The following is a 26,458-nucleotide window of genomic DNA, read 5'->3' on the forward strand; positions in this document are numbered from 1 at the left end:
TAGTCAAGACCAATTATCAACGCTCCTACCAAGTTTCTAGGACCGATGGTCATGGACCTCGCACCAGTTGTGGCCCAGATGTGACGTCCCCCGTCCCCAGTCGCCCGGTCCCTCCCTACTCCGTCGGCGGCCAAGGCCGCGTCGGTCCCCGCCTCCGCTCAACCGGCGACGAGCGGGGACGAGCTGTCGCGCTGTCGCCGTTTTTCCTGCGTTGTCTATGGCGCTGTCTACAACGCACCGGCTGTCGCACCGGCGGGATTTTTCAGCCCCAGCTGTCTACAAAGAGACGACGCTGTTAAATTTTTGTGCCGTGGTTCATAGTGGTCTTCTATGGGAAGACAGCTCTGATTGTAGCGGAAACGGCCTAGTTATCTACTTTAAATGCATCAACTGAGATGCTCGAATCTGTCTGTTTATTCCTATGGCTGTCGCCTACGCACGCAGGCGAGTAGCAGGGTTTTTTTTCACCTCTGACCAAAAGTATGTAGATCTATATTTTCACCACAATATGACTTAGGCTTCATGGCTAAGGATATTAACCCGCGCCCCAGTGGCGGTCTCAGCCAACTTTGCCATTGCCCCCCCTCCGTGGGGGGGGGCATATGTTATCACCTACCTCTAACTAAAAAACTAAGAGGGCTAGAAAGACGCGGTAAAAGCAGTCGATAGCACTCAATGTATGTTTGAAAGTATTTCAGTCATTTTTCAACTTAGAGCAATATTGGGGTCACCAGAGGTCATCAAAGGTCAAAATTTGCCAAATGTTACTATATTTTTCAGAAAACATGCCCTTATCTCAGGAACTATGATAGCTAGAAAAACGCATGGAAAAGCAATCGATAGCTTTTGAGCTCTTCTTTTGATAAGGTTGCATCAAAATTGACCTCAGGTCAACGGTTTAGCCTCCAGAGGGCAAAAACTCCAAAAATAGCTGTTTTTACGAAAAGTGTTTTTCAACAATAACTTTCGACTACAAAACCCACGACATTTCTATTGCCAGAATCGTGTTGCTCTCGCCGAGACGCGTCGAATGAACTATAATTTGACCTTGAAAAGTCAACTTGAAAATTTGACCTCAGGTCAAGGTCATGACCTGACCGGGAAAGGTCATGTTGCATATCAGTCGATGCGTCTCAACAAGACAAACACAATGAGACCATCCCCAGCGCTCTATCTCTTTCCAATCGCGAGTTATTGGCAAAAATCTGCTTGTAGCCTCAAATGACCTCGGATGACCTTTCTAGAGGCTATCAGCAAAAATGACACCTTGGTCATCACAAGTGGTCCGAATCATTGTGATTCTGAAATATTTGGACTGTTCCTATGCGTACACACGGATCTAGAGGCATTTTCATTTTTCTCCCTTGACTTGTAATGGAAAGGTCACGCCACTGACCTGACCTTAGGTCACGGGTATAAAAAATCCGAGATATACAAATTGTAGGTGCCTATAACATAACTTTTTTAGGCTTGGTCAGTTAACTTGACCTGGTGACCTGACCTGACATGACCTGGGGTCGAAAATTTCACACATTGTCCAAAATTGATGTACCAAAAGCTACCCCAAGCGGCGCGGCGCTACGCGCCGCGGTTTTTTATTCACACGCAAAAAACGCTACAGGGTGGTAACATATGCCCCCGCCCCCCACTGGGGCGAAGGTTAACCCGCGCCCCACTGGGGTCTACGTATAACGCGCCCTACTGGAGGGGGGGGGCTCTTCATAGCCCCCTCATAACTCCGAAACTACTGGCCTGATCGTCAAAATTCAAACGGCATCTGATAGCCCTGCACAAACTGTCGAGCGAAACCTAATTTCATTGACCTCGAGGTGACCGATGACGTCACAGATCAGGTCAAAGTAAAAATCATCGATGTTTGGCTTGTTCACATTGTGGGCTCTAGCCGCCGGCTTACAAGTCAGGTCAGGCTCCCTTTTGGTTTACGCACTCGTGACCAGATGCTTAAGATACCCTGAGGGTAGCAAACTTGTACTTTGATTTTCAGGTCAGGGTCAGGTCATCACAGGTCATGGAAATCTTATATCATGCATCGGTCACGTGACACATGTTTTATGGTCCATTTAGGCCATAGATTTCGAGCTCGATGTCTTTTATGTCATTCGGGGTCATTTTGAGTTGAATTTAGCTTAGGCCACTTTCAGATAAAAATGGTCAAATTTTAAAATTAAAATTTTTCAATAAAAAGGGTGTCTAACGGATGCATTTTGGACTCAGGAACACGATGGTGCTATTTATATTGGTATAAGATATCAAATGCGTACTAAAAAATGATTTGAAAAAAGATTGTGAATTTTGTGCTATAATGCGTACCTATAACTTGGCCATTTTTTAAGATATCTGGCTAAAATTTGCTATGGTAAGTCATCAGCATGTGTTCTATCACATATATTCCGTTTTTTTAAGTCAGAAGCTTTTTGAAAAAGAACATAAAAATATGAATTTTTAATTTTAATACCTACATATAATTTTCACAATGTTCATAATTTTGAAAATCTGAGATAGCAGTTTGATAGCGCAGTCTATTCTGAGTCCTCTCATGCAAGAAATCAAATCTAGATGAATAAATGAGCTCTTGGGAGCGATTGCCGTGCAGTTCAATGTTTTGCGTCGAAATCGGCCGAACATGACGTCACTCTGACGTCATTTCCGGCCGACCTATGGTAGCTACGAAGTTCATATTTTGACACAAGGTGTCAAATGGATGTAGCCGAAGGAACTGAGAGTTTGGCGTCACATCACACAGCCCTATTAAAATTGGGTTCATGTGCTGACTAGTGACTAGTGATGTCAATTATGGAAAATTGTGATACCGATGTTAGAGTGAGTTTGCGAAATCTGTGAATCCGCGGATTTCCTAGGGTATCCGCGAAGTCCCTAGTGGCTCCGCGGATGAACATCAAGTCTAGTATATTCGCGGATAAACGGGCGGGGATCCGCGGATGAACAAGACTCTTCAGGATAACCGCGAACTCCCTGAAGAGTTGACGAGATCCGCGAACCACCCGGGGAATCCGCGGAGTAACGATTCATTCTAGTGAGTTTGCGAAGTTCCTATGCGTTTCGTGCAGCTACCTAGACTACAATGCATGGCATATTGGGTAGATCATCTGCGACTTAACCCGCGCTCCGTTGGGGTCTGCCGGAGCAACGCGCCCTGTTGTGGGGGGGGGGGGCATTTTGGCCCCCTCCCCCTAAGATCTCGAGAACCACGCAACATAGCAACAAGCCGCAAACAGTGTTGGATAGCCCCAGCGGAAAACTACCTTGTGACCCAATTTCATTTACCTAGGTCAAAGCGATAACGTCACAGGTCAGGTCAAATGTCGAATTTTCACCGTTTACAGGCATTTCAAGAAATGTGTTGTAAAATCGAGTAAAATGCATGTCATTGAAAATCATCGATGGGGAATTGTTCATTAAACACATATTTTGCTAGTTGAGGTCACTGATGCCAGGTCAGGTCACTGAGGGTCACAAAATGAAAATATCATATGATGCATGTTTTATGGTTCATTTTACATGACAAATGCGATTATGTGGGTCAGGCAGCCTTTGGGGCCAGTTAAGGTTATGTTCTGGTGAAGTTCAGGTCAAGGTCAGGTCAAATTAGGTCAAATTTAAGTTGATTTTTTTCGCATAAAATGGTAATCGATTCGATGCAGCTCGTCACGGGGAGTCTAATGGTGGTCTTTGTTTTGCGCTACGTGGTCTAGAATTGCTAAAAATTGAGTTCAAAAATTTGACGTCATCAATTTTGAACAGTTTTTTTCGCTATAGCTTGGCCAAAAAAGGAGATATCGATCTAAAATTTGGTATGGAGATAGAAGAGCGCACGGACTATCATACATATTCCGGTTTTTCGTAATGCGAAAATTTTTGGGATAGTTGCGTTTTTTTTTCTAAAAAAACTAGGTTTTTTGGGGGGGTTAAAATCCCACAATTTTAAAAATCGGAGATAACAGTTTTTTTAGTGCCGTTTTATTTCTACACAACTACATAAAGAACTTTGAAATTGCTTGGTAACCGTAGCTTTTGTGACGGTTTCAAGATTTCATGTTTTTTGGTCATTTTTGCTCGAACATGACCTCAGTTTGACCTCAATAACTCCTCACTAAGGTGACGTAAGACTTGAAATTTTGTGTGAAGATGTCAAATTGATGGCAGGGAAGGAACTAAAAATTTTGGCATTCAGGAAAAACCACAGGGGAGGGGGGGGGGGCAAATTGCCTCCCCCAACGGGGCTAGGGCTAACCCTCGCCGGTATTATTGTTTTCTCGGACGCTACCGTGTGCGGGGGGAGGGGTCCGCGGGGGAGGGGTCCGTTGGAACCCTTGCCGTGCGGCCCCTGATCGAGCTAAACCTTTCGCGGAAAAAAATAGCTTGCTTTCCGTGATTACATAGAAGAAGCCCATGATACCCAAGTCCCAAACCATACGGCCCCAGGCCATTGGTATTTGGTTGACATTCCAGGTCGATTCCAAATAGCATAGGGGACATCCTGTCTTTTTAATCGCCTTTGAGACGCAACAGCCAACAACCTCAATTAATGCCAATGCGTGATTAAGTTTTCATTAGTTTGTTTGCAAGTACGCAATGGCTTCGGCCAATTACCGTCAACTTGGGTCAAATAACTATATTCAAAGGCGGGTTGATATGTACGTGTTGCGTTCTCGTATCGGAGTTCAGCATTGCCATTGCCCCTCCAGTCCAAATGTTCCCCAGAATAGATACTGTGGCGCCGGGCTGGAGCGTCTGTAGGCGCGGTGCTGACCGGTCGAGTCAGGTCGGCTGTGGCAAAAGGGCAAGTTGGGGGGGGGGGGCAACTGCCCTACCAACTGTACATACAGGAAGCTCCGTCCCTGGGAAAGAGTGAGCATTACTGTTATTCATATATACTTGCATACATTCACATGATCGCTCAGATGCGCGGTAGCCTTTCCAGCTTTCCATTCATGGTTGGGAGAAAAGTAAGCAGACTGGTCGCAGAAGTTCAACCACGCCAAAAATGGTTTACCGTCCATTATTTAATTGCATATTAATATTTGCGAGCGACGTCCAAGCGAGATGAAAGAATAATTCGCGAACTCACTAGAATGAATCGGTACCTACTCGGTGAATTCCAACAGCAACTGGGGAAACACCAATACGGGCGAGGGTTAAGTCGCAGACGATCTATCCGATATGCCTTGCATTCTTGTCATAAGATAGCTGCATGAAACGCATAGGAACTTCGCAAACTCACTAGAATGAATCGTTGCTCTGCGGATTCCCCGGGTGGTTCGCGGATCTCGTGAACTCTTCAGGGAGTTCGCGGTTATCCTGAAGAGTCTTGTTCATCCGCGGATCTCCGCCCGTTTATCCGCGAATATACTAGACTTGATGTTCATCCGCGGAGACACTAGGGACTCCGTGGATTCCCTAGGGACTCCGCGGATCCACCGATTTCGCAAACTCACTCTAACACCGATACCAAACCAAATGCCAACAATACCCATGGAAAAATACCGAAACCGAGCCGACTTGGGAATATGAGGGAAATACCAACTTTTCCAAATTCTCAGCCTCTTTTACATTGGTGAGGATTCATAATACCGACAAAATACCAAAGCACCCGCCTTAACCCTCGCCCGTATTGGTGTTTTTCCAGCCGCGAACGTATAAGGGGGAGGGGGGTCCGTTGGACCCCCCCCTTGCCGTTTCGCCCCTGATCGAGCTAGAGCTTCGCAGAAAAAACGAGCGTGTTGCCCGTGACGAGAGGAAGCCGATGATACCCAATTTTAAGGTCCTAGGTCATTGGTTGACCTTGCAGGTCAGGTCAATGACCCAAAAGTCGGGAAAATCGGGACCTGTTAGAACGTCGTAAAGTGTGGCTGCTATGGGGGTTTTCGGGGTGCTGATCACGAATATCATGTTAGTTTTGATCACAGATGATGTCTTCATGCATTTAGGCCAGGTCGGGTCAGGTCAGGTCAGGTCAACCAGTAAGGGTATTCGTAGTAGGTGGCAACCGCCTCTAACAACTTCGTAACATGTTATGAAGGCACCAAAACTACTTCGTAAATGTTCATATGGCTGCTAAATTCGAATTCAGCTCCAAAAACTGGTCTAGAAACATGTAAAACTCGAGAGAGAGAGAGAGAGAGAGAGAGAGAGAGAGAGAGAGAGAGAGAGAGAGAGAGAGAGAGAGAGAGAGAGAGAGAGAGAGAGAGAGAGAGAGAGAGAGAGAGAGAGAGAGAGAGATGATTTATTTGAGCATCCATATTCACACTTGTCGAAACATTACGATTGGCGTAGAAGCGCTATGGCGCTTAAAACGAGACGCCGCTCGAAACACGTAGAAAGCAGACAAGTGAGCCGAGGTCATCAAAGGTCAATGACCTGACCTGACCTTCAGGTGACCTTGACACCCACCCTAATGCATGGGGCAACATCATATCACATGTTTGAACGCTTGAAACCACGAAAAGACTGCAAACGCGCGGCTAATGCGAGCCGACATACGCCGAATCGCGATTCCGGCCAAACATGGTCTCGAAAAGTAGGTCACAGGTCAAAGGTTATTTGGGTCAGGGTCATGAAATTTTCAGGGTAGGTGTAAAATTGATGAACGCGAGGGTACTATAAGTTTCGTCGCGATCGGCCGCTTTTTACGCGAGTTATTTGCTAAAAACCATGGGGGGTCCGTTCGACCCCCCCCCCTATATACGGGCGAGGGTTAAAATACCAAATGCCAAGTTGGTATCGGGTTGGGTTCGGTATACCAAAAAGTTGGTATCCGATTGACATCTCTCGTGCTGACCCTTGGTGACCTAACCTGTCAACTGACCTGGTACTATCAGTAACCTCTGATAGCAACACATTTACTAGGCAACTGACGCACTATCACTGTTTTTCGATAAAATGCGTTTTATTCGATGTTATAGCGCATTCCCTAGAAGACCCATGACCGGCAAAACATTTTATCATGACCTGATCTGTGACGTCATCGGTGACCCCGAGGTCATTGAAATTGGATTTCCTGTAACAAATTTGACAGGGCTTTCGAACACCTTTTGAATTTTGCGGATCCGTTCAGTAGTTTCGGAGATACGAGGGGGGGGCGGCAAAAAATAGCCACCCCCAAACAGGGCCTATATCGTTTCGTAAAGCGAGTCCGTAACTTACGCCGATTTTTGGGCTTGTATTGCAAGCGCATGTAAAGCGATAAATTTATTTCCCCTTCTCCCTTCTGTTCTTGCTTGCAAGAACAGAATGATTCAAACTATCGTAATCGCCTCACATGCACTTGCAATACAAGACCAAAAACTGGCGTAAGTTACGGACTCGCTTTATGAAACGATGCCCAGGTCGCGTTATAAACAGACCCAACCAGGGCGCGGGTTAACAACAAGAACAAATTTTGACATCCAACAAAAATCAGCGGCAATGGATAAGGATGTTCATATTTCCCCAACATCCGCAGCTGGGCAAATAAAGATATCACACTATGACAAATAAGAGTTTATTAGCAATGATAAGCATCAAGAATTGAAGACAGCCCGTAAGATTGAATCCACAAAGTGACATGGCTCAATTAGGTACAGCCAGATAACATTGACAGGTCAGAAAAATAGGCAGCATAACCGATGACGCACTATTTACACTCAGATACAGCCATCTTCAACAAACGATATATCACTGGACTGCTATCCATTACCAAAGACCGAGCACCCAAAAGCAGTTACAAAACCGAAATCAACTAGGTATCCGTTTATAAGTCTGGTTGCATTCCAAATTCCAATCGTTTATGCAGCTCCTGCGCCATACATTTTCATCTCAGCTGGTGATTCTTTCATTTTCATCTTCATCTTCATATCAGCATCGGACCTCATCTTCATATCGGCGTCGGCCTTCATTTTCATGTCAGCTGGAGCACTCTTCATTTTCATTTTCATGTCGGCAGGTGCACTTTTCATTTTCATCTTCATATCGGCATCGGCCTTCATTGTTATGTCAGCTGGGGCACTCTTCATCTTCATTTTCATGTCAGCTGGAGCACTCTTCATCTTCATTTTCATCTCAGCTGGGACACTCTTCATTTTCATCTTCATATCGACATCGGCCTTCATTTTCATGTCAGCGTCGGACTTCATTTTTATGTCAGCTGGGGCACTCTTCATCTTCATTTTCATGTCAGCTGGGACACTCTTCATTTTCATCTTCATATCGGCATCGGCCTTCATTTTCATGTCAGCGTCGGACTTCATTTTCATGTCAGCTGGGGCACTCTTCATTTTCATTTTCATGTCAGCTGGGACACTCTTCATTTTCATCTTCATATCGGCATCGGCCTTCATTTTCATGTCAGCGTCAGACTTCATTTTCATGTCAGCTGGGGCACTCTTCATCTTCATCTTCATATCGGCATCGGCCTTCATTTTCATGTCAGCGTCGGACTTCATTTTCATGTCAGCTGGGGCACTCTTCATTTTCATTTTCATGTCAGCTGGGGCACTCTTCATTTTCATCTTCATATCGGCATCGGCCTTCATTTTCATGTCAGCTGGGGCACTCTTCATCTTCATTTTCATGTCGGCAGGTGCACTCTTCATTTTCATCTTCATATCGGCGTCAGACTTCATTTTCATGTCAACATCAGACTTCATTTTCATATCAGCCTTCATTTTCATGTCAGCTGGGGCGCCCTTCATTTGGGCCGATGTCTTCATCCCAGTCAGCCTCAATGCTGAGGCACTGATCTGGTGAAGCACCAGCAAGCCGGCGAGCAACTGCAGGAAGTGCATTGTTGTAGGTTCTCCACTGCCGAAGTGGGGAAGTGAGCAATCTTCTCACTTATATAGGAGACCCCGAGCGCCGATGAACACTTGCACGTAATGGAATTATCATGAGAAAACGATGCCATCGTTTTGCAGTGCCCCCTTGCCTCTAACAACTGCGAAGGGAGTTTCTGTAATTAGCTTCTTGAAACTTGGCTGTCGAGCAATTTAATAGGCGACGGACGTTGTCCGACAATTAAAAATAATGTTTTTCCTGTAAGTCAGTGCCCATGGCTTGTACATACTTATTTTTTTTTCAAACTGTCAGTAATTGGAAACGTGCAGAGATGTGTGAGCTGCATACAAATTAACTAAGAAAAAGCTGTGGAGCATTTGACGGTTGACCTGATCTGAACTGACACGACTTTTCATACTTAACACTAGTTTCAAGCAAAACAAAGGCAGCCCTCGAAAACAGAACTCCTACTTATCAAAAAAAGCTTGCATCAACAAGGCGCAGCATGTTTAGAATTTCCTCATATTCTGGTCATTGATCTGAGGTAAATTTGATCATCGGAAAAGCCTGCTGCGGTTATATCATTTCTGAAAGTCGGTCACAAGTTTCACAAATCAATAAAAACACGTCCATGTGAAGACGTACAAGACTGGCTGATAAGTACGCCAAAATCAAACATATTAACTGCTGCGCGGCTCGTGGCATCCTCTCATGAGACTCACAGAATTTATGTCACATCTCACAACTAACGGCATTTTATGACCCCTTGTCTCGCAGAGGACTTCTAGTTTGCTCATTTATGGTGATGCCTTGCGCTCGGTCGCGACTCGCGCAACCGGCCACCCTTACAGACCAGCTGTAATTCGTATCATTACCTTTTCACTTTTTATTACACTTGACAAACCCTATAAAACTTTTGGAGCGCCAACTGCTTCTTTTAGCCCCCTGCACTGCTCCGCCACCGCTCTTGCCTCCATGCCCCTTTGAACGTCTTTCGGGCAAAAAATCGCCAGTGAGGCGATACTTAATACTTATACACGATAACGTCTAAAGTAGCATCACATTTGGGTACACCAGCGTCCAGCACGAAACGTACTAAAACGCACGTCGTATGTACGGCCCTCAATGTTATCCCGGCCGGGCCCGGGGGGTAATCCCAACCACCGCAGCCCGGGGGGGCGTTTTTCGCCCCCCCCTGTCTAACTCCGTAAATAAGGGAGCTAGGGAAACAAAAGCGATACCAAACGAAAGGTCCTTACGAGACGATTCTAATGCACCTAAAATTTTTGACCTCAGGTCAATTTTCAAGGTCAGAGGTCAAGGTCAAAGGCCAAAACCGGCACATGTGTAGTGATCTCAAAGTAAGCCTTCTAGAGGACGGCAGGCTGCATCAAACCGGCAAAATTGGGTGTCAAACGAAAGAAGAGAATCTGAGGATTCTGAAAATGTGCTCTAAATCAAAGGTCAAGGTCAAGGTCACGCTCAAAATTGACCTCAAACTTGTCACTTTTTCGCACATCTTGCGTGCTAACTTCCAAGATGTTTTGAAATGTTTTGAGGCTTATCAGTTCCCTATTTGTGGTTCATCTTACGATACAAGGCTGCTCAAAGGTCAATGTCACAGAAGAGTATCCCTGCTAGAGGCTATTTCACTGATTCAAGTTAGTAATAATAAATAAGACAATTTTGCCATCCGGAAGCTCTAAATGAAGGCTTAGAGGAAAATAGATGCCAGATTCGTGATCAGCGGGTACAAATCCATCATAAACAACCTTTCACGTGTCAAAGTCAACCAGAGGTCATTCGAGGTCACATGAGGTCAACATGAAACTTGACCTTTTCCGAACAAAATATATATCATTCGACGCGGCTTGACAAGGCGAATGCGATGGTACCACTGCCGTAGCTCTAGGACCATTTTTGTCGAAGTTATTTGCGAAAAACTAAAACCACATTTCGGGGTCGTTGACCTGACCTCTGACCTCAGGTCACCAAAACTATTTTTCTATTTTTCTCTAGGTCAAACGCTACACACCCGTGCTCGTAATTTGTCTTTATCTCTAAAACTCTATTTTTAGCAGCTATTTGAAGTTTGCGTCTGTGACGCCGATTTTTGCCGTGCAGGGGTCTAGCAAAATTGACCTTGTGACGTCATCAAGGGGGCTAGGTCCCAATTTTTTACTTCAGAAGATGTCAAATTGATGGGAGAAAAGGTACTGAAAGTTTCGCCTTCCTATCCCTAAGCGTTCGGGAGTTATCGCAAATATTCGCCAGGGGGGGGGGGCGAAAAACGCCCCCCCCGGGCCCGCGAGGGTTAAGTGGTTGGTTGCCAACATCACAATAATCTATCTGCACTGATGAATACGTCTAATGGCTGTTGAAAACCATTGCCGATAGTGCGTAGGCCGTATAGCGCACGACATGCTGACGATAAGCTGTGGCTCATCTGCGTAGGCCAGTACGGAGGTGGCGTCGGAGGAATGCAATGGTGGTGCATCAGCTGCCCCCCCCCCCCCTCCTCCCCCTCCATCTCCGGAAGTCCTCGTGGGCGCAGTGACAGATGTTAAATGGAGAGACCCCGGATGTAATTACATATGTGGTATGACTCCTACACACGTGCAGTGACTGTTTGCGTATTCAGCTTTATCTTATGTACACTTGTGAACTCATCGATGAATGGTCTCGCGTAACAGAGGAAGACGATGCTGCAAAATGGGAAAGCAATCAACCCCCAGCTGTTGTAATGGAATTGGCCGGAACTGTACTAATTAGATCGAGTTAGTTACATCAATTTATGCAGTAGGTCGCCTAATCTACAATAGATATATTGCTATAGGTAAAATGATATTGCACTCCCTCATACTCGTAAGAAAACTATCAGTTATCACCAATATCATAATACGTCAGTCAACAAATTCATTCATAAAACATTTGTAGTAAAAGAAAAAATAACTCGGCACCATCTCTGCTGCCTGAGGTTGATCACGACGACCTCCGCTTCAGATTACCAAGAGCACCAAAAGGCAGTATGTACGTGTACCGTTCAGCACACGGACTCGCAGCTTTCAAGTTGTCGGTTTGGAGCCCTAGTTTTGGATGGCTGGAGTAATCAACGACTACCACCGGCACAGTGCCAGTCCGTGGGCTGTTAGCAGCGGAAATGCGACGTCTGTTCAGAATAATGAATATTTAGGAACAGACCTCATAGCGATGGGTGTCGCCTCATGACCGCAAACTGCGCGGGCTGTTGCATCGTTCTCTCATGCCACGCCTCCAGTTAATTAATGAACTCTGCGCCTGCAGTGCCGTGTGGCCATTTTTCACCTTCGCCCGGGTTCCGCCGGCGGTTTATTGACATAATGAGTCATTGACTATGATTTATTGAAGAAGGCCGGATGAAAAGCAGCTTCAACAACAAAACTTCGAGTGCAAGGAAATTGCGGGCGTTGGATAAAAAACTTACGTCTTACCCCCGCACAGAATATATTAACGATAGCAATGCAATTTCAAAATCACTCAATAACAAAATACGCATGCTTCACCATGTATTTGCATAGGGTCAGCTACTAAAGTTCTCAAAACCGAGCTAACTAAATTCAGACTCCTTATCCAAAAGCACTGCTTATAAAATCTTATCACATATCCAAAGCGACAGTCAATGCGGTATGATTGCATACTGAGTCATTCACAAGAATCACTATCATTGACAAAACAAGTCAATAGAAGATAAGTAACAAAACTGGAAGCTAAAACAAATACATGAATATGTAGTTTCTTTCGATTATATAAATACACACATAAATCAACATGCAACTGGTGCCTGGAAGTTCAGACAGACAGCTGAACGACCCAAAACAAATGTTTGCATTCGCTTTCATTTTGCAACTGAAATCCTTATCCCGCGGAAGGTAATGATTTGCTTTTTCAAACATAATTTGCGAAAAAAACCCTGCCGTGAATGACCTCTTGTATGACTTATTGCTGAAGACAACGAAACCAGAGCAATAACCAGCGACATAGGTAAAAGTTACGTCACATGCCTATGCTAACAACACTAGCGCTACTACATATAGACGGCAGTAACGTTTAATTTCGTTGCATACGATCGCACTGCACATTTCTCGCAAGTTTGGTCCATATCACAGTACCTAGCACCGTCTATTCGCGGCGAGTCATCTCCCCCGCGGCGGTTCGTGACGGGTGCGGTGTCACGCCCATCACGTCACGCGCCATCTGCAGCTGCCGCTCGCGCAGCAGCTCGACGAAGCTCAGCTCGGGCCGCGCCAGCTCTTCGCAATCTCGAGTCCGGTTGCGCGGCTGGAAGCCGGTCACTCGCTGGCTGAACATGGCAAAGTCCGGGCTGAGCGAGGTGCCCTGGCTGCTCACCATGCCACACTCCTGGAAAGCTCGCTCGTTAGCGGCGCGCAGCTCAGCCACCTCTCGGCGCATGCGTTCCTCGCCGAACTCGGCCACTCGCCGCTCAAACACGCGCCGGAAGTGGTTGTAGAGCTGGTAGTCTCCGGCGAGCCAGCGCCGCAGCCGCAGCCGCCCACGCTGCGACAGGTGGTCCCGCGCCTCCGGGCGGAGCGCGTTCAGCCGCAGCCCGACCACGTCCTCGGTCCGCCAGCACAGCAGGTGCTTCAGCAGCACCAGTGACTCGTCCATCCTCTCGGCCAGCATCACCAGGTGGAAGCGACGCTCGGTGTCGGCCACCAGCCGGTCGATGGCCTCCGGGTCGGTCAGCTGCTCCTCCGGCAGGCCCAGGTCCCACAGCATCTGGTTGCGGCCCAGCACGTGAAAGAACCGCTCCTCAGGGATCGGCTCCTGCTCGAGAAACTCGTCCAGAGGCATGAACCGGTCGTGCTCCACGTAGGCGTACATGGAGCGGAACACGGCCTCCGGGTCGCGCAGGGCTGTCACGAACGTCGTGTTGGCCGGCATCACGCTGGCCACCTGGCCGTGGTCCCAGCGGTTGTGCACGGCCAGGATGTTGTAGCCGAGCGGGTGCCAGGGCAGGTGGCGCACCAGCTCGGCCCGGAACGGCTCCCGGCGGCCCAGGTAGTTGCCCTGGCGCGGCAGCACGAAGGTCAGGTTGTGGCGCAGCCCGAACCGGAACAGGATATTCTGCACCGTGGTGGAGGCGCACTTGTGCGTCTTCAGGAAGGCGATGTTAATCTGCGGTCGGCAGACAGGCTCAGAGATTGGCACTGGCCGTCTGAAACCAAAGGGAATGGTTCCAGTCAGCGATTGGGAAACGGTAGTGTACGGATTTAAATTCGAGGTTCATACGTAGCGTCAATAAAGAGTTAGGTAAATGCGTCGTTGATTATTGGCTCCCATTGGATTCAAGAAGTAACCATCACACTACACAATATAGTATCCACATATACTTTTGTAGACATAAAAATTGTCAGGCTGCGCACGCGCAGGGGTTATAGGCCGGCAGCCAAAGTTCACTCTCTTGGCCGTTTTACTGATCGGAAGCATGTGATAGCAGTCCCCTGTACACTGACCGTCACCGCGCGTCGCGTCGATAGGAGGACTGAGGAGCAGACCAGCATGGTCCCCTATACATACTGACCGTATGTCTGATATAGGAAGAGTTGACCAGCAGTCCCCTGTATACTGACCGTCTTACTGGGTACGATGAGTAGACCAGCAGTCCTTTATATGCTGACCGTCTGACTGTGTAGGAGGAGTAGACCAGCAGTCCTTTATATACTGACCGTCTGACTGTGTACGATGAGTAGACCAGCAGTAGGCCGAGCAGCAGCAGCACGCCGCCGGTCAGCAGCAGTAGGAGCTGCCGCTGCCGACGTACCATTCCGCCGGTCACAGCCATCGGCCGTCGCAGCTCAGAGCCGCCGCAGCTGCCCGCCGGCGGACGGCGGCGGCGGCCCGACTCTCATCACCGCCACCGGCTGTCTGAGGACATCGCATACGTACTGATTGTGAGGGTGGAACCAGAGCGTCCGTAGAGACATCTGATATTCGGCCTGGATTCGGGAGGATCGACTTGAGGCCTGCACGCACGTGCACTAGATAACATTCATTTCAAGTCATCGCTTTCATTCGTTTCTGCCGAGAAAAGAAAATTGTTGTGGTGATGCTCACCCACACCCTGAAAGGTTATTGTCAGTCCCTCCCCATCACTGAACTGTCGTGGCTTATAACTGTTACTGATTCCTAACATGCGGCTGTCACAGGACAAGACGTACCTCAGTCATTCAAATCTGCTGCAGAATTGAGCACTTACGCACGTAACCTGTCTTCCTGATAGTTCAGGCATCGAGCCCGAGGATTGTGAGTTCGAAATCTTGAAACACTTGGAAGTATTTATCATGGCGTCGGCTAAGAAGATATAAAATATTTGCTGGTCTGACCGAATATAAGCTCAAAATCTTAGTAAATTAGACGTATAAAACGATATGAAGTATATAATATATGCTGTCACCAGATATTCACATGCAAACAATAGGAAAAACTCCAAAATGATTTTGAACCGAAACAGATATAATAAAATCATTGATAAGGCACCAAAGAGTATTGATTAAGCTAAGATAAAACTTGTAAGCAAATTTGTAACCGACGGTCCAAAAGTGTTACGCAGAACCAGGTGGTCAGTGCCCCTGGTCAGTGCAGCGAAAGCGACAGTGTGGACTACTTTCATTGAACGGAAAAACTGATAAGGATGGCGTGAAAAGTCACGTGAATTAACATTTAACCCATGCGTCTGATCGTAAGCATTGGCAAAAATGCAAATTATGTATATCCTTCGACGGATGGTGGTGGGTATGAACTATTACCCCTCGTGTTTAATTTATAATTGGTCCTGACGGAATATGTGGTACGTGACCCTATTATGATCCTAAGGTCATCTTATAAAAGGTCAGCAGTTTTTGTCAACAACATTTGATACATGTGTATATAGAGCGACGGGTGATTAGGTTGTACGTGTTAAACTCAATGCTTTTTTTGTACATCAATTTTGGACAATGTGTGAAATTTTTGACCCCAGGTCATGTCAGGTCAGGTCACCAGGTCAAGTTAACTGACCAAGCCTAAAAAATTGCAATCATGTCCAGCCTGCAGTGTTTATCAGAGAGGTTTTAAACTTGGTGGATTGCATGATGTTATGGGCGCATATAACTTGTATATCTCGGATTTTTATATCCGTGACCTAAGGTCAGGTCAGTGGCGTGACCTTTCAATTATAAGTCAATGGATAAAAACGAAAATGCGTCTAGATCCGTGTGTACGCATAGGAACAGTCCAACTATCTCAGAATCACAATGAATTGGACCACCCGTGACGACCAAGGTGTCTTTTTTGCTGATAGCCTCTAGAAAGGTCATCCGAGGTCATTTGAGGCTACAAACATATTTTTGCCAATAACTCTGGATTGGAACGAGATAGGACGCTGGGGATGGCCTCATTGTGTTTGTCTTGCCGAGACGCATCGACTGACATGCAACATGACCTTTTCCGGTCAGGTCACCTGACCTGAGGTCAAATTTTCAAGTTGACCTTTTAAGATCAAATTATAGTTCATTCGACGCGTCTCGGCGAGAGGAACACGATTCTGGCAATAGAAATGTCGTGGCTTTTTGGTCAAAAGTTATTGTCGAAAAATATTTTCGTAAAAACAACTATTTTGGAGTGTTTGCCCTCTGGTGGCTAAACTGTTGACCTGATATCATTTTTGATAATTACCTCATCAAAAGAAGAGTTTAAAAGCTATCGATTGCTTTCCCATGCGTTTTTCTAGCTATCATAGTTCCTGAGATAATGGCATGTTTTCTGAAAAATATAATGAAAATTCGCAAATTTTGACCTTTGATGACCTCTGGTGGCCCCAATATTGCTCTAAGATGAAAAATGACTAAATACTTTCAAACGTACGCATCAAGAGCTATCAACTGCTTTTTACCGCGTCCTTCTAGCCCTCTTAGTTTTTTAGTTAGAGCTGGGTGGTATTTATGCCCCCCCCCCCCCACTAGGGCGAAGTTGGCTGAGATCGCCACTGGGGCGCGGGTTAAATCCCACCTTCTAAAATGTTGTTAAAACCAGTTAAATTGTGCCCGACTGGATGACCAGGAACACGTTTCTGGCATTTATTTTTCATTAAACATCTTAGGCTTCCCATATTCCAAACACAAACTTTCAAATATGTGACGTCACAGCCCAAAATTACCTCCTTCCCCAGGCCACATTACTGTCATAAAGCTGATTCTTTTTACTCTGTAGGCACACAACAAAGTTCAGACCAAGTTTCAAGCGATTTTTCAACGAACAAACCCATTTAAATCAGAATGACTAAACGAGGTGACGTCACACTAACGGCCCCTCCATGTTGAAGATAGGGCCTTGTACAAGGCCCATTTTCAAATGAAGGGAACGAATTTCTTCAACACCGCGGGGGTTGGAACCTAGATAGATATATAGTGGTTTCTGAACCTCGCCGCAAACTTGGCTATCTCAACTCAAACCCCATGTTAAAGGTGGGATAGTCCCTTTAACCCCTCGCCGGACCTATTGGTTTTCTACATACGCGCCGGCCCGCGGGGGGAGGGGGCGGGTACGACCCCCTTCGCCGTTTCGCCCCTGGTGAACCTAGCGCGTCGCGGAAAACACGAGCGTGTGCGCCGTTACGAGACGCAGAGATTGATACCCGATTTTAACCCGGCACCGCCTGGGCTATTTCCGTACCCACGACAGCCTGGGGGGGGGGGTCGGATCCGACCCCCCCCCCCTGTTATCTCGAGAACCAATGGTCGTATCGAGCCCCGCGAGGCGGCGTTCGAAAGGTCTCTACGAGACCTTCTCAAAGCACTCTTAAGATTTTAAGATTGAGGTCAACTTTCGGGTCAAGGTCAGGTCAAAGGTCAAATTCAGGGGTTTTGCATGAATCGGCTTACGGACAGCAGAATCGATAGCTGCTGCTCGAAACTCACCAAAAATGACCTCAAAGGCCTAGTGAAGGTACCATGTGCGTATAGGGGTCATACTAGGTACAGGTCAAGGTCAGGTCAGGTCACGAAAGGTCACGGTTTTCACTTTCTGCTACATGGGCGTGCGACACATGTTTTATGGCTTATTTTTCACGCCGAATCCGATGGTAATGGTTATAAGTGACCCCAAGTCACTGTGCTGGTGATAAGTGTGCATTGAAAGCATAAAAAATCGTTTATACTATACATAACTAAACGAGGGCTAAGAAAAAAGGTCAATTTTTCAACTTTTTATTTTTGACATAAAAATGCACTTTTCTAGACGAGCTTTGTCCCAGGAATCTAGTGGTGCCATTTGTTTTCACATGCGATGTTCAGAAGTGCCTCTAATTCACGAAAATGCTTATGACGTCACCATGCCCTATGCATGTTGGAGCTATTTTTTACAATTTGGGGGTCAAAAATCAAGATAGAAAGTTGAAATTTGGGGCATCTAATTTTCTTATAGAGCTCTACCACATATATTCCGTTTTTTTGGAAATTTCCAAAATTTTGGATTTTATAAGCTGTTTTCCAAAAAATATAGTTTTTTGAATTTTTGGGGGTGAAAAACGCATTTTACGGAAAATCCGAGATAGCCATTTTAAAGAACTCGTTGAGCTGCGTCTTTTGATGTCCTTAATTTGCAATTTGCTTCAAACCCTGATTTATGGCGATTTTTTAAACATTTACCACTTTTTGACTAAAAACGCCATGTAGTTACATCACTAAAATCGATATATCTAAAAAAAATTTGGAAATTTTTTCTTAAAAATTGCACAGGAGACGTCAAATTAATGGGGGAGAAGGTATGCCAAGTTTCAAGTAGATAGCGAAAGTGGTTCATGAGTTATTCAAGAAAAACGGAGGGGGGGGGGGGGGTCGGATCCGACCCCCCCAGGCGGTCGCGGGTTAACCCTCGCATGTGTGCGGCGTTTGCCAGCTTCTAATGTGTAGGGGGGGGTCGGTTGGACCCCCCCTTGCCGTTTGGCCCCTGATCGAGCTAGAGCTTCGCGGAAAAAACGAGCGTGTTGCCCGTGACGAGAGGAAGCCGATGATACCCAATTTTAAGGTCCTAGGTCATTGGTTGACCTTCCAGGTCAGGTCAATGACCCAAAGTCGGGAAAATCGGGACCTGTTAGAAAGTCGTAAAGTGTGGCTGCTAAGGGGTTTTTCGGGGTGCTGATCACGAATATCGTGTTAGTTTTGATCACAGATGATGTCTTTAAGCATTTAGACCAGGTCGGGTCAGGTCAGGTCAGGTCAACCAGTAGGCGTCGTGACGGGTATTCGTAGTACGTGTCAACCGCCTCTGACAGCTTCGTAACATGTTGCGAAGGTACCAAAACTACTTCGTAAATGTTCAAATGGTTGCTAAATTCGAATTCAGCTCCAAAAACTAGCCTAGAAACATGTACAGCTCGAAAAAGTGAACCGAGGTCACCAAAGGTCAATGACCTGACCTGACCTTCCGGTGACCTTGACACCCACCCTAATGCAAGGAAGCAACATCAAATCACATGTTTGAACGTTTGAAACCACGAAAAGCTTGCAAACGCGCGGCTAATGCGAGCCGACATACGCAGAATCGCGATTCCGGCCAAACATGGTCTCGGAAAAGAGGTCACAGGTCAAAGGTCATTTGGGTCAGGGTCATGAAATTTTCAGGGTAGGTGTACAATTGATCAATGTGAGGGTACTGAAAGTTTCGTTGCGATCGGCCGCTTTTTACGCGAGTTATTCGCGAAAAACCATGGGGGGGGTCCATCCGACCCCCCCCCCTACACATGCGAGGGTTAAGGTTCTAGGTCAACCGGTGACATCTGAGGTCAGGTCAAAAGCCCCAAGGTACGGGTCCTTTTTTGGTGAATAACTTCGCGAAAAAAAACGGCCGCTGAGCTGCGATTTTGGCAACATCGCGTTTGTCTCGCTCAGGCGCGTCGAGTGATATACTTTTTGTTTAGGTTAGGTCAACTTAGGGTGTTAATCTCGGGTCACGGTCAGGTCAGCGCCCTCAGGTCACGAAAATGGTCGAATGACATGGTGTGTCAAAAGTGGAAATAGCCGCCCGGCTTTAGTTCGCAAGCCTTGTCAATAGATGGCAGTACCACAATATGGGCAGCGGATCGTGCAATTGACGTCAAATTTTCGTTATGCTAAGAATTGAATGGCGGATCTTTTCATGCAAGAATCAAGTAAATCTGTCCACAACTTTTCTAGCAACAGAGATATGAAGTCAAACACCCTGCCAGAGCTGCGGCGCGGCGGCCGGCGGCAGCCGTTAAAATGCGCCCTCCTTGGCACCTACGCCGAACCGTTTGCAAAGATAGCACGGAAAGCTGAAACAAAATGCATGGTCGTCCTCCAAGCGTTCAATTGCTCTCGACCAACCTTACATGCGATAGCTCAGCCACAGCCAATGCTTGTTCTAAGCCCACCCTCCAGCGACATTTTTCTATGAGTATGTGTATTTTGGTCATATCCGAAATCGGATGAATTTAGCAGGCATTTGAGGCGAGCGCAAGTGTAATTACGAGTGACACCTTTCTCCCAAACACAGTATCAAGTATCTAACAATGCACCAACTTTCTGGCCATCTCTACAGCTCACCTCCACTTTATTATGCTCTCTGGGAGCGGATGAGTATGTCGTCACTTCTCCCTGGGATGTAAGCACACCTCCACTCCCCAGAAACAACCAGCGTCGCTCTCTTTCTCGACTACTTCCTGAACATACCACCCTGTCCGCACGCCGTGTCGCCCCTATCCAGTCGGTCCCTCGCGCCGCCGTCGCCCCGTCCGGTCGGTCTCTCGCGCCGCCGTCGCCCCGGGCAGTTGCGGCCGCGCCAGGCGTCGGGACCGACGGTGACGTCACAGCTCGATGGGAGCGGATCGGCGCGCCCCGTGTTGGTCGATAGGCCGACCGAGCCGAGCTGACTCTCCGCCGGCCGCCACGCCGACACTCGAGTCGGGCTGGCGACGCGCTGACGAACCCAATGACCCGACCGGCCTAAAGAGCCGGGGAGGATCAGTGACGGACCCAATATGTCACCAGTCAGCCGGAAGAGCAATTACTGGAGTGAACTAACAAAGTGTGCACAACCAACGGTCTGGTGGAACGACATGGACCTAGTAAACGTCAGAGAAGCACGCCAGTCCGGCATGGAGCGAGAACCGCATGTATGTATGTATGTCGCCCGCGATCGGCGGGCAGTTCATCCAGAGCCATGCGGCACAGCATGACTTCAGGCGCCGACTGGTGGTGTCATCTATTGGCAGGATTTGAAGCACATACACCATGAACCAGCGCCACAAGCCTACCTACCGAATCAATTCTCGAGATCGAGGTATGATTTCTAAATATAGAAGGTATGATGACTTCATGGCAAACAGACGGAAAACCGGTAACTGGTGCAACATTTCGATAGCATTTCATTTGAAGATGTCGATCGTACAGCTCCTGATAAATGACTTGCAAATTATTCCAGCCGTAGGTATGTACTCGTGCCGTAAATCTGCTTTTCAGGTATAAATGTTGGCGTATTTGGAGGTATTCTGCACTTTTTGTTACATGTCCATTGCAAGATAGAGACATTGTCTGAATTATTTAATGGGAGCGAGGTTACACTACTTCCCGGCACATACTATGATACTGAGCACGCCTGTCGCCACCGGTCATTACCGCAACTCCAGCTAAAGATCCATCGGCCACTGCAACTGCGGCGGCTATTGACTGCAATGCTCCCATTGAATTCCACAGGGATTGATTGCTCAATGCAGCCATTTGTGTGTCGATGGCGCGTCCTCCTTGTGGGCAGCCCATCGGGCGTGTCTATTCCATAGCGCTCTATTGTGTCGTAACAGCGCCGTCGCGAATGTCAATTGTGATCGTGTTGAACAGCCGAGGCACGTAATCCGTATGTACAGGGTGTCTGGAAATTATTTGCCCCTCCATCAGCCGCCGCCCTATTAAAAAACAAAGAGCCCCCCGGTCATGGTTTATTTCGCGATTTATCCCCCACCCTGTCATACCAATCCTCACATCCCCTCTGGCATCTCATAGATCACGATGTCTACAGTATTCGCGCTGATGTTCAGCCACATCTTTCACAGGTTCTTCTGGAGTCCGTTTTCTGTGTTTAGCTGGTTCCATCTTGCTAAGCTTGTCCTTCATGATTCCCCGAAGGTTTTCGATTGGGATTGGCACAGAGGATTCGATTCGACTTCCTGCTTCATTCCAGCCTTCACCATAACATCAGCGCGGTGAGCTTTGTCAAAGAGTGTTCTTTCGCCATAGGGAGACACCACGTTCAGGTGCGACTGACGTCTACCGAACACTGGCCCCTGGCGCCTCACCAGTGTCAAAGTCAGGTGACCAGGGTAGGTCACGTGACTAACGGCCAGCTGTGAAAAGCCTGAGGCACGGTCTCAGCAAATTTCCAACATTTCTTTAAGCGCACGGTGGGATTATGCCGAATAAACAAGGGGCAAATAATTTCCGGACACCCTGTATGCTGAAACTCGCAGTGACCACTGACCTTTGTATAGTTCACCGCAGGCCGCTCAACTCTCATCAGCCTCCCGAACGGAGAACCGCAGGCGGGACGAAGAATGACGGCAAGCTTAGTAATCTACTCAATATTGAACGTTTAAGTCATATATTCTCTTTTTCCGTAATTATTGGACAAGCGATGAGAACGGTGACGGCGGAAATGGGTGGAAATACAAAGAGGAAATACAAAGAGGGCGAGGCAAAAACTTGTTCTGCGTGAAACCACCAATGACAATGACAATGTCAAATGGCAGTGTCTCAAACTCATCTTCCAAATGCTAAACGCTTGAAACAATGCACAAATGAAGTCAAAAGTAGTTTATTTCAAAAATCTTAAAAGCTACGATGATGCATCTAAAGCTGCCTCTCAATCATCGATACGGACACTCTGCCGTCAGTTACGGTTAACTGCCCGGTACAAGTGTAGGCATATGTGATCTGCAGGCTACAAACTGCTCGTCCTTGCAATCAATGGTGCTTGGTCGATTATTTGAGGCTCAATCACACTATACAAGCACTAAATCGTCCATCAAAAAGACAACATAAGGGAATAAACAGATCACGGATGACACATACATAAGCACTACACGAGAAAGTAATCGGTACCCAAGAGCGAAGCCAGTGACTGGGGAGTAAAATCTGGAAAAGCGGTCGCTATACGTACTGCTCAAAATTCTATAGATGTAGATCACTAGGCAGGCAGCGTGACAAACGATTGCTAAATCATCCAGAAATGAACAAACTGGCATTTCAGCCGAGTGATACAAAACGATTCGTGCGTGGTGTGCAACACAACAGCTTACTCCAACAACGTACGAAGCTCTTCGGTGACAACACTTACAAAGAAAAGAAGACACCACAAGAAGCTGAATCTCGTACTACGCATAAAATATTTAAAAATGTGGCGCACTACGATTATATAGACACAGTATCAAAATAACTTTCCCTCAAGTCGGAACTGCGATCTCACAGGACATTTCACTGATTATCAAAAGCCGTGATGGACAGTCCATCCAAATCGCGACGGTAGCAGAAACTCGAGCCACCCAACCTCCTCCGGCTAGCGGCCCGAATCCGTATCAATACCCTCTACCCAGTCCTTTTTGTGGGTAGGAGGGTATCGGTCAAACCCGGGGAAGGAGCGGGGCAGAGCAAAGACAGTATCGTTCAAAGGTTTTTAACAGCTGATCAGGTGGACAGGGTCGGATCAAAAAGCCACCGCAGGATTTCAGTAAACTACTATCCCAAACGCAGAAAAGGTGTCCATCATGGCTTTCGCATGGATACAGAAACACATGATCACAAAGGAGTAGACTGGATCTCGGCCCGCATTCTTTGGAAGCTTCATATGTATGTCATATCCCCAGGAAAAGTCCGGTTTGTTATACTGCGACTGTACGAAAGAGGTCCCCGAGGCGAGTCACCGGTGTGACAATGTGCAGCCCTGCTAGGAGGCTAGGACACTCCGCGGACCGGGCGGGGCGGACGTCAGTCGCCCTACACACTGTCTGCCGGACTCTGGAACTCGGCCAGCGCCTTGATGGGCGTCAGGTGCTTCTTCTGCGAGCCCTTGCGCACCTTGGCTCGCACCTCCTCCGGCTTCTCGCGGCGCACCAGAGGCTTCTTCTCTGGCGCCTTCATCTTCCAGACCACGATCGGAGACTGAAGAGCACACAGACCACAGGTTAGGCCCGTCCACGGTCCCATAGAGTGGTGTGAAGGTGCTGGACAGGACACTGGAGACAGAAAGACGGCAGGCAGAGATTCACGACGATAGGAGAGGCCCGTGGTGAGGAAGGTAGTGGTGCTCACACTGGTGAGATGACTTGTCAAGATGGATACAGTAACAACTAACAAACAACCAGTGATTGTCAACACCATTGGATCAACTTACACTTGTGACAGAAAACAAAAGGCGGAAAAGGTCGAAGTTCAGAAGAAATATGTGACATTGGGGAAAATATAACACAATGTTGTGACATCAGACAGCCAGATCCACAAACTAACTAAGTATTATGCTCAAAACACTATGTAACTGATGGGCGAAGTATTCAGAAGGATGTGATGAGATCTGGCTGGAAGGTAACTAGGACATAGTAAGGAAAACATCGCAAGGAACGAAACAACTGTTTATTGCACATGGTCATCCCAACCTCATTGTCTAAACTCTCGAATCACTCAAACACCCCACTGAGCGCGCCCAGCGCCGGCCGGAGCCGTGCGCGCGCCGCTGGCCCTACTCACAGAGACGCGGGTGCTGCGATACTTGGTGGAGGCCACGTAGGACGCCTTGACCGTCACCACCACCGTGTTCATCAGGTTCTTGGCGGCCTGGATCAGCGAGGTGGCGCTGTCCAGACCGGAGACGATCAGCTCGCCACTGATGTTCTGAACGTCGGCCTTCACCTGAGGGGGGACGGGGGTGTGAGCATAAACAGTTTGTATTGGACAGCCGACTGTCGAGCAGCCTTGGCTACTGAGTCACATGACGAGGAATGGAAAGAAGATAATTCAAGGAGGTACTACATATCCCACACTAGTGCTGCTGTCGTAGTGAAAGATTATGTAGGCTACACACAGCCAGCCGCCATTCAAACACCCGTGCAGGGCACAAGAGATGGCAAATGTGCGGTTAAGTTAATTGCCCACCTTCAAGCCTATATTGGGCGAAAGGGTAGTTAGGTCCGTACTAGCCTCCCTCCCCTATATACCTTAGATGTGATGTTGAGCTGGTGGGTGTAGAGCGCGATCCGCTGCAGGTAGGCGATCAGGTCCTTCTTGGTGCTCGACTCGGGGCACTGGTCGGCGATCTGACGCGTCATCTTGTCCAGGTGGGTGCCCGCCTCGGAGATCTTCTTGGCAGCGTTAATGACGTCCATGGTAGTCTTCAGCGGGCCGCGGCCCCTGTCGGTTACAACAGCCTCGTCACACACAGAACATGAGTCAGCCAGAAACAGGTCTGATCTTTGTCCACCACACGGATAGAGAATACAAATCAATTCTCAAACTACCTGAGATGACATCCTACGTCATTTGAAAAATGTGAATGGTTCGCTGCCAACCCCATCCAATAACTTATCCGCTCGTTCCAGACGCCACTACGAACGGTTAGGACACAAAAATGCCCAAGAGCAACATCCCTCCACCCATTTCATTCAAAAGCACCATCCACCGAGAAGGCCGAACGGCTCGCTCACGCACCTGGTGAAGTCAGTCATCTCCATCATGATCATACACATGTGCTTGGCGATGACGATGATGTCGTTGCCAGTGTCGTCCCACTTGGCCACTTCAGCGTCGAACTTCAGCTTCTCCGTGCGGAAGTACTCGACCTGTTCGGCAATCTTCTCCTTGTCCTCTTCGTTCAGCTTCCTCATGGCCTCCTGCAAGGGTGTGACGGAACAGATGTATGGGTGTAAGCACGATGGTAGGTAATCACCATTCATACCAGACAGATGGGCGGTAAAGTAGCAAGCCATCGGTACTAGCCGCCAAACCGCTCGTCTCCCCGATCCAAGCAGGTATTGCTACAGAATCATGAGAACAGTGTAACAAACACCTGAATATCAGCCGCAGTGGCTCTGTGAATTATTAGAAACAAACGATTTCCTCTGGGTTTTGTATGGGTTTCGTTCATGCGTATTGACCCCGTAGCATCCTTAGCAGCTCCTCTCTCCCACCACATGCACCCCCGCCGACTGACCCGGGCCGTGCAGATGCCGCTGATGTCCGGGTATTCGTCCTCCACCAGGATAGTATGACCCCTGCAGCACCCGTAACCCCCGCCCCTCCCCTTCCCAGCACCCCCGCTGACTGACCCGGGCGGTGCAGATGCCGCTGATGTCCGGGTATTCATCCTCCACCAGGATAGTATGACCCCTGCAGCACCCGTAACCCCGCCCCTCCCTCTCCTCCCCCCCCCCGCCCCGGCACACCCGCCGACTGACCCGGGCGGTGCAGATGCCGCTGATGTCCGGGTATTCATCCTCCACAATGTGGTCGGTAGTGTGCGCGCTCGCTGTCAGAGAGACACCACAAGACAGTCAGAATCGTACAAAAGGCATGACAACACGACAGACACATCATTATGATATAGACAACGCACGACCGTTACAAGACGTCAG

At 47.7% G+C, this 26,458-nt stretch overlaps 3 protein-coding genes across 17 annotated transcripts in view; all 3 read right to left on the minus strand.

Annotated features, from left to right (window-relative positions):
* Positions 1 to 7,706: 7,706 nt before the first annotated feature.
* LOC122379279 lies at positions 7,707 to 9,003 on the minus strand. Of its 3 annotated transcripts, none has more exons than XM_043361319.1 (2): positions 8,559 to 9,003; positions 7,707 to 8,444 (listed from the first exon to the last, which is right to left on the minus strand). In XM_043361319.1, the coding sequence occupies exons 1-2, from the start codon at positions 8,802 to 8,804 to the stop codon at positions 7,806 to 7,808; spliced, it is 885 nt and encodes a 294-aa protein (XP_043217254.1). In that variant the 5' UTR covers positions 8,805 to 9,003; the 3' UTR covers positions 7,707 to 7,805. The 3 variants fall into 3 exon arrangements, with proteins under 3 accessions (XP_043217254.1, XP_043217255.1, XP_043217253.1); XM_043361320.1 differs by having other exon boundaries at positions 7,707 to 8,045; positions 8,160 to 9,003; XM_043361318.1 differs by having other exon boundaries at positions 7,707 to 8,333; positions 8,415 to 9,002.
* Positions 9,004 to 12,259: 3,256 nt separating this feature from the next.
* On the minus strand, positions 12,260 to 15,639 carry LOC122379280 (galactose-3-O-sulfotransferase 4-like). Of its 2 annotated transcripts, none has more exons than XM_043361321.1 (3): positions 15,012 to 15,639; positions 14,520 to 14,718; positions 12,260 to 14,008 (listed from the first exon to the last, which is right to left on the minus strand). In XM_043361321.1, the coding sequence occupies exons 2-3, from the start codon at positions 14,633 to 14,635 to the stop codon at positions 12,952 to 12,954; spliced, it is 1,173 nt and encodes a 390-aa protein (XP_043217256.1). In that variant the 5' UTR covers positions 14,636 to 14,718; positions 15,012 to 15,639; the 3' UTR covers positions 12,260 to 12,951. The 2 variants fall into 2 exon arrangements, with proteins under 2 accessions (XP_043217256.1, XP_043217257.1); XM_043361322.1 differs by having other exon boundaries at positions 15,050 to 15,465.
* A 6,998-nt stretch (positions 15,640 to 22,637) lies between these two features.
* Positions 22,638 to 26,458, minus strand: part of LOC122379281 (catenin alpha-like) — a 66,878-nt gene continuing 63,057 nt past the window's right edge. For all 12 annotated transcript variants that reach the window (XM_043361324.1, XM_043361332.1, XM_043361335.1 and 9 more), the window contains 5 exons: positions 26,282 to 26,352; positions 25,536 to 25,717; positions 25,046 to 25,238; positions 24,579 to 24,740; positions 22,638 to 23,996 (listed from right to left, as the gene is read on the minus strand). In XM_043361324.1, the coding sequence (XP_043217259.1) occupies positions 23,832 to 23,996; positions 24,579 to 24,740; positions 25,046 to 25,238; positions 25,536 to 25,717; positions 26,282 to 26,352 (773 nt within the window). In that variant the 3' untranslated portion in view covers positions 22,638 to 23,831. The remainder of the gene's footprint in view (positions 23,997 to 24,578; positions 24,741 to 25,045; positions 25,239 to 25,535; positions 25,718 to 26,281; positions 26,353 to 26,458) is intronic.

The sequence above is a fragment of the Amphibalanus amphitrite genome, unplaced genomic scaffold (assembly GCF_019059575.1).
Source record: "Amphibalanus amphitrite isolate SeventyFive unplaced genomic scaffold, NRLGWU_Aamphi_draft 000074F_arrow, whole genome shotgun sequence".
Lineage (NCBI taxonomy): Eukaryota > Metazoa > Arthropoda > Thecostraca > Balanomorpha > Balanidae > Amphibalanus > Amphibalanus amphitrite.

Coding starts and splice junctions, on each gene's coding strand:
- LOC122379279 (XM_043361318.1), bottom strand. CDS start 8,804: ATGCACTTCCTGCAGTTGCTCGCCGGCTTGCTGGTGCTTCACCAGATC. Junction 8,334..8,414: donor AGGCCGATGCCGATATGAAG/ATGAAGATGAAG, acceptor GCCGATATGAAG/ATGAAAATGAAGAGTGTCCC.
- LOC122379280 (XM_043361321.1), bottom strand. CDS start 14,635: ATGGCTGTGACCGGCGGAATGGTACGTCGGCAGCGGCAGCTCCTACTG. Junction 14,009..14,519: donor TCATCGTACACAGTCAGACG/GTCAGTATATAA, acceptor CTTTGGTTTCAG/ACGGCCAGTGCCAATCTCTG.